Raw genomic sequence first — 7,071 nt, forward strand, 5'->3', positions numbered from 1 at the left:
TGACCAGCGGTATGTGGTTGACTATGTTGCTCCCTCGAATTCCCCATCCCAATATGCGCCTAAAATTAAATCTTCGTTGGACGAAAGAGGTTCTTTCACCGCAACAAACCCAATTGTAAATAATCCATGTACATATGATTCAGTCAAGCCAACTGGCGTGCATGACAATGAGATTGCATCACTTGTGAAGCACATAAACAGACCAAAGCCTAAAGTTCTCGTTTTTGACGGCAATCCAATGGACTATTGGAAGTTTGTTCGCAATTTCGATTCTCGTATCGACGACAAGGTCGATGACGACGGTGCCAAATTGTCATATTTGGCGCAGCATTGTGATGGCAAAGCCCGTAAACTGATTGAACACTGCTTTAGACTAAAGGTAAACGGGTACCAACAAGCGAGACAGTTACTGTACCACCACTTTGGCAAGTCGCACATAATCGCTCATGCATGTGTAAGGTGTGTTGTCAACGGTCCAGAATTGCGACCGAACGATGCAGCTAGTTTGAGCGAGTTTGCGCAGTCGCTGAGCGATTGTTTACTTACACTTTCAGACATTGACGAGCATTCCGAGATGAACAATTACCCTACGTTGATTGCTGTCGTAAACCGTCTACCGTTCAAGGTGCAGGAGGCGTGGAAACGGCGTGTCACAAAACTTATTAGAGAGACTGGCCGTGAACCTCTGTTCGAGCATCTTGTTAATTTCGTGGAAACCGGGGACCAGATTGCAAATTCGCTGTTCAGCCGCATGCTCGACGAGCGTCGCAATGAAGCCAAGAAGGCGAAAGGTAAAAGTAGTCAAGTAAAGGCTTCCAGTCATGTCGTTGTAAGCGAACAAGAATCTAGGCCTAAGGCTCGTACTGGACCTTCCCATTTTCCCCCCGCCCCGCTGTGTCAGTGCTGTTCGGGAAACCACGTGCTAGCTAAGTGCGATGAATTTAAATCCCTACCTTTCCGCGATCGTCTGCGCGTCACCCGGCGCCGCAGACTCTGTGATAATTGTTTCAGATTTGGGCACTTTGCTACTAAGTGCAACAGCCCCAGAGCGTGTACCGTGAGGGACTGTTGCATCCGTCACACCTTGTTGCATCCGCCAGAGAAGAGAGAGGACGAGACTCCTGTCAAAGGACCTGCACTGGAGCGGACTGTTTGTTCGGTTGTGTCGGCGACTGCAAACAACTGTCATGCTTCTTCTGGTAGACAGAGCGTCTACTTGATGATGGTTGCGGTCAAAGTCCGTGCTAACGGTAGGGCTGTTGATACGTTCGCTCTTTTAGATACTGGATCGGGCATTACTTTGTGCGACAAGAAACTGACAGACAAGCTTGGTCTGCGAGGTGAACCGAACAATGTGACGCTTAAAACGGTCAACGGAGACAGTCGCAGGCGCGAGGGCAAAAGAGTAAATTTATCTGTTGCTTCGCTCGATGGCTCATCAACCGTGGAACTCCCCGAGGTGTTCGCTGTTGATTGTCTGCCTATTACCGCCAACAAGTTTCCGAGAAACGCGGAATTGGATGCGCTGCCACATATCAGAGACCTGTCATTCCCACAGGTAGATTCCAGTGAAGCTTTGCTGCTCATCGGGCTGGACGTTCCAGAGGCCTTTCTCGTGCAAGAGGTACGAAAGGGAAAACCGAAGCAACCTGTTGCATTTAAAGTTCCACTTGGATGGGCATTGGCAGGATCTGTCTCTAACAAGTCAACTGATTTGTTTTCCGTCAACTTTACTCAAGTTGCCAATGATTCGCTGCACGAGAAGTTAGAGCGAATGTGGAAGACCGACTTTCAAGATACTAACGCCGACGCGATGCCTATGTCGCGTGAAGACCGGTACGTCTTAGATAAAATGAAAACCAGTGTGCAATTCAAGCAAGGTCATTACGAGTTGCCGTTGCCATGGCGCCCGAACGCACAACCGCTTCGGTACAACCGGGACATGGCGCTAAATCGTTTGGGTTCTTTGGAACGTCGCATGAGACGCGACGCCGTGCTACGTGATGCGTATACAAAGACGGTACAGGGTTACATAGCTAAAGGCTATGCTGAAGAAGTCTCAGATACGGACCACGTTGCAGAGGTAGAATGGTACCTGCCTCATCACCCTGTTACAAATCCACACAAGCCCGGAAAGATGCGGGTAGTTTTTGACTGTGCTGCCAAATACCGCGACCAGTCGTTGAATGATGCTTTACTCCAGGGTCCGGATCTGACCAATTCCTTAGTAGGAGTTCTTTCAAGATTTCGGATGGAAAAGGTAGCTCTTGTGGCCGACGTCGAGGCCATGTTTCATTAGATACGTGTTAGGCCGACAGATTGCGATGCACTTCGGTTCTTATGGTGGCCTGATGGCGATGTGTCGAAGAAGCCCACCGCGCACAGGATGCTTGTTCATTTGTTTGGAGCGACTTCTTCCCCTTCCTGCGCGAGTTTTTGTCTTAAACAAGCCGCTGATGATTTGCGAAGCGAATTTCCAAAGGAAGTCGTCGAGACGGTAGAAAAGAATTTCTACGTTGACGACTGTTTAAAATCCGTGTCGACTGAAGCAGAAGCAGTTCAGTTGGTCAAAGGTATTTGTGCACTTCTCAAGAAAAAGGGATTTCGGCTAACCAAGTGGCTTAGCAACAGCGAGCGAGTTCTCGCGTCTATTGATGAAGAGGAACGGGCTAAATTGGTGAAGGAGCTGGACGTGGATGGTTCCTCCTGCGAGAGGGTACTTGGTGTTCGATGGAACGTTTCGTCGGACGAGTTCGGTTTCAATGTCGATGTAAAGCAGCCTACAGCCTACACCAGAAGGTCAATCCTGTCGGTGGTAAGTTCCTTATACGATCCTCTTGGCTTTGCAGCGCCTGTGATCGTGGTGGCCAAGACTATGCAACGAATGCCAATCCGTGTTATGGACGGATTCGACTGCGGTTCTTCGAAGTATTCGCAACTGCAATAAGCGCTTTCCAGTGTTTGTTGCAAATCGCTTGGCAAAAATCGAGGATGTTTCCCGGCCTAGTCAATGGAGACACGTCAGCACCAAGGTAAATCCAGCGGACGAGGCGTCTCGCGGATTCAGTGTGAATAAATTCCTCAGGTCCAGCCGATGGCTTACTGGACCCCAGTTTCTTTGGGAGCAAGAAGATACATGGCCTTCCTGCCCAGACTTGTCGTCATTGCCAATCGAATTTCTTTTGTTAAAGAAAGAAACTCAAACCGTTTGTCTGGTCGCCAGCGAATCCGCTACGGATCGACTCATTGCCAGATACTCATCACTCAATCGGCTGAAAAGGGCTGTAAGCTGGTTGCTCAAATTCAAATCAATGTTGATGTCAAGGAGGTTTCCTGCCAGGTATCAAGCACCTACTGGGCAACTGACCGTTGTTGAACTCAAGGCTGCCGAGCTTGAGATTGTAAAGTATGTGCAGAGACGAAGTTTCCCAGACGTTATGGCTGCGATGTCAAAGGCCAAAGGCGAACCTGTTCGTTTACCAAAGAAAAAGAGGGTTCTTGGAAAGCTCAACCCAATTCTTGTCGATGGAGTTATGAGAGTTGGTGGAAGGCTCGAGCGTGCATGTGTCGAGGTTGACGTGAAGCATCCGATGATTCTTCCATACGACCATCGATTTACAGACCTGGTGATTATGCAGCAGCATGACGAGGTTGGCCATGCTGGAATGGGTCACACTTGGTCGTCTCTCAGGCAACGCTACTGGATCATCAAAGGAGGGGTAGCAGTTCGGCGTGTTCTTGGACAGTGTGTTTCCTGTCGCCGAAGAAATGGCTCCCTGGGCAAACAGATGATGGCAGACCTTCCTGTTGCGAGACTGCAGGCCAATAAGCCGCCGTTCTCGGTGGTCGGTGTCGACTACTTTGGACCTTCCTTGTGAAGCAAGGACGAAGTGAGGTAAAGAGGTACGGGTGCATCTTTACCTGTTTTTCCACCAGGGCCGCGCACATTGAGATTGCGCATTCACTGTCTACGGACTCCTTTATTGGAGCTCTCCGACGTTTTATCGGTCGTCGAGGACGGCCAGACCAGATCTACAGCGACAACGGCACAAACTTCGTTGGAGCTGAGCGCATCCTGCGCGAAGAGCTGAACAGGTGGAATCAAAGGCAGATCTACAAATATCTGCAACAACGTGATATTGCGTGGAGCTTCAATCCTCCCACTGCCAGCCACATGGGTGGGGTTTGGGAGCGAATGATACGCTCTGTGCGCAAAATTCTCAACGCTCTGCTTTCGGAGCAGACATTGTCCGATGAGAAACTGATGACGCTGATGGTGGAGGTCGAGGCCATCCTGAACTCTCGTCCCTTGGTTCCGGTGACGTTCGATTCGAAAGATGAGGAGCCCCTTACACCAAATCACCTACTACTGCAACGTGCAGCGCCGAATATGCCCCCTGGACTGTTTACGGGGAAGGACTGTTACCATCGTAACCGTTGGCGCCAAGTACAATACTTGGCCGATCAATTTTGGCGACGATGGTCGCGCGAGTACCTGCCGACGCTAATGCCCAGATCGAAGTGGGCAAATGGACATTCTAATTTCGCAGTCGGTGACGTTGTGCTTGTAGCGGATGATAATCAGCCCAGGAGCAAATGGCTTCTGGGTCGCGTGACCGATGTGCTTCGCTTTGTAATAGTTGTACTGTACGTGTAATTGGGTTTAGACAAGGTGCTTAAGTTGCATTTTGTTTACGCAGTATTTCTGTTGTATCTTCACGTGAAGCGTGACTTATTCTGTACTGTCGCCCAACATAGCTTGGTAAGAACTGTGTGTGACGTCATAAAGGCGCAGTGTGGTGATATATGTTATTGTATGTTTAGGTGTGTACCAGTAATTGATGCGAGTTGAATACCCGTGCTATTTACTCTCTCCGGTTACCACAACAGTTGGTAAGATTTGTGCTCTATTTCTGCATTTAAAGCGCAGTGTGTTAATGTCATGCTTTATGCAGAAACCGTTTCCTATACGTTTCCTATTCGTTTTCATCGTCCTACATTCAAAGAATTCGCCTAATAAGATCAGCAAAACATCTATCTGTGTGGACTGGTTGTTGGAGGCTATTAGGAATCGCGTTTCAATTCTCTCCTCGTGTGACGTTCCGCGCTATAACCGGGGCGCGTTCACGGGACGTTACAGTTTGTGATCTTTGAATGGATGCTGCGGACTCAGATAATGCAATTTATTAAGAACACTATACACGGACTTGAATTTATTAAATTTGAACACATATCTTAAAGCGGTCAATACGAGAACGATAATTAAATCATAAGAAAAACTGTTTTCAGGAACCACGGTCCCCACTCGTGTTCAACCGGAACCAACCCCAAGAAGACTGCGGTCTTTAGGAGACGTGGTTATCGTGGAGAGCCTGAGGCACAGCACAGCACCAAAAACTGGGGAGCAAAGCAAACCGCTTATTACCCCGAAAAACGTTTAAAGTATTACATACGTGCGGATATAAAAAATTCAATAATTCTCAGCATTTCGTACATTTTAAAAGCATTTTTGCCATTGTACATATGCCAATTAATTTGTAGTTCTAAATCAATTCTTATCTAACTTTTTTACCCACCTTGAAATATAAAATCGGCCTAATTGGATGAGAAAAGTATGTTCCATGAACCGCATTTTGTAAAAAAGTTTTGTCACTTTTACCAATGAATGTTTTCAGTGTGTTGTGTTGTTTATTTGTTGAATGTAAAGTGCAACGTGTGTGTTATAAACCCTGTTTCAGATATAGGTTCAACAAAATTGATGAAGTGTTTCATGGTACGAAACAACAACCTTTTTGTGAAACGTGTTTATAAAATCCAAAACAAAATCCTATTAATGACCAGCTTGGTGCTTTTTGTGGACAACAAGTTGTTCTATTTATGTCTTTTTTTTCAGCGTTATGTGCATAGTAGCAAGCCAAGAATCAGTTTGTTACTCACATTTGAAAACTGAACCATGTAAGATTGAGGCCTTACAACTTTGCGTGTCTAAGATTGGATATTTTAATGCAGTACAATACAGTACAACATAATTGCAAACAGAATGTAGAACGTAGATAATGGAATAGAATAGATGCTCGGCCAATTTAACTACGTATGTATAGTATATATATCTAAACATAATGTCAGTTATTTCCAATATTCTTTACCGACATTTAACGATCGGGCAATAACGCCATCAGAAATTATTGTTCAGTTGGGCGTCCAGCATAATTTCCGTCCAACTTAACGACTTCGCGGCTTAATAACTGTCCAACGACTGCGCTTACGAGGGACCAACGCGGTCTTCGTAAACACAAACAACTTCGTACACTTCGAGTTACCAGGGGCACAAAATACCGTTACTGTACTTAGTAATAAACCGTTGTTGGAAAAGCATTATTTAGGGCGTTGGCCCAGATGCCACAAGGATCATTTAAGTTCCAACGTTTCGTTGCTAGTAAACAACGGCCAAACATTTTAAATTTCATAAAATCAGCACAAATTAATAAAACTCTTGGGATTGTGTGCAGCCTAACTGAAAGCGTTTATAATGCCATGAAATAAATGATCCTATACAAAACCATTACGGCAATTCATTTGGGTTTTAACGATTATTGGTAGATCCAAAACATCGAGGATTGTTTTTTTTTTCTTATAAATTTAATATAACATACACAATCGTGATAAAATGTTTTAGTAATTGCGTTTGAAGACAACCAGGGAAACATCAAAAAAATTTTTGGTTAACAAAACAAAAAATGTTAAATATATCTACATAAATAAAGCAAACGAGAAAGTGCAAAATAGACGCAAGCAGAAGTTTCAAGAAAGAAACTCATTTTGTTTTGAGTTACAGTTGAACTTACAACAACGTTATTATCAATTTTAAAATCAGTCTAAAATTTTCAATTAGAGGCAAAAATATACATTTAAAGAAACATTCCATTACGTAAAGCAATTTTGGATTAAACTATACATATAAGTTTACAGTTAATTACGATTAGGTAATAACCTTAATAGCTCTAGCCTTGTTTCTGCGAAGCATTCATCAAGCTTTTTAAGCAAGCAGAACGGTTTGCACCTACAAACATT

General features: G+C 45.1%; 2 protein-coding genes across 3 annotated transcripts; both read left to right on the forward strand.

Annotated features, from left to right (window-relative positions):
• The first annotated feature begins 2,386 nt into the window (after nt 1-2,386).
• LOC145210153 (uncharacterized) lies at nt 2,387-2,947 on the forward strand. The gene has a single exon (XM_080079970.1). The coding sequence runs from the start codon at nt 2,387-2,389 to the stop codon at nt 2,945-2,947; it is 561 nt and encodes a 186-aa protein (XP_079936096.1).
• Nucleotides 2,948-3,311: 364 nt separating this feature from the next.
• LOC145209028 (uncharacterized) lies at nt 3,312-5,037 on the forward strand. 2 transcript variants are annotated; one of them, XM_080079278.1, is made up of 2 exons: nt 3,312-4,893; nt 4,956-5,037. In XM_080079278.1, exon 1 carries the CDS (start codon nt 3,312-3,314, stop codon nt 3,876-3,878), a length of 567 nt encoding a protein of 188 aa, XP_079935404.1. In that variant the 3' UTR covers nt 3,879-4,893; nt 4,956-5,037. The 2 variants fall into 2 exon arrangements, with proteins under 2 accessions (XP_079935404.1, XP_079935405.1); XM_080079279.1 differs by having other exon boundaries at nt 3,312-4,762; nt 4,825-5,037.
• The last annotated feature ends 2,034 nt before the right edge of the window (nt 5,038-7,071 follow it).

The sequence above is a fragment of the Phallusia mammillata genome, chromosome 1 (genome assembly GCF_965637545.1).
Source record: "Phallusia mammillata chromosome 1, kaPhaMamm4.hap1.1, whole genome shotgun sequence".
Taxonomy (NCBI): domain Eukaryota; kingdom Metazoa; phylum Chordata; class Ascidiacea; order Phlebobranchia; family Ascidiidae; genus Phallusia; species Phallusia mammillata.

What these genes read in the sequence shown, in the direction of transcription:
- LOC145210153 (XM_080079970.1), top strand. Translation starts at nt 2,387, where the DNA reads ATGCTTGTTCATTTGTTTGGAGCGACTTCTTCCCCTTCCTGCGCGAGT.
- LOC145209028 (XM_080079278.1), top strand. Translation starts at nt 3,312, where the DNA reads ATGTTGATGTCAAGGAGGTTTCCTGCCAGGTATCAAGCACCTACTGGG.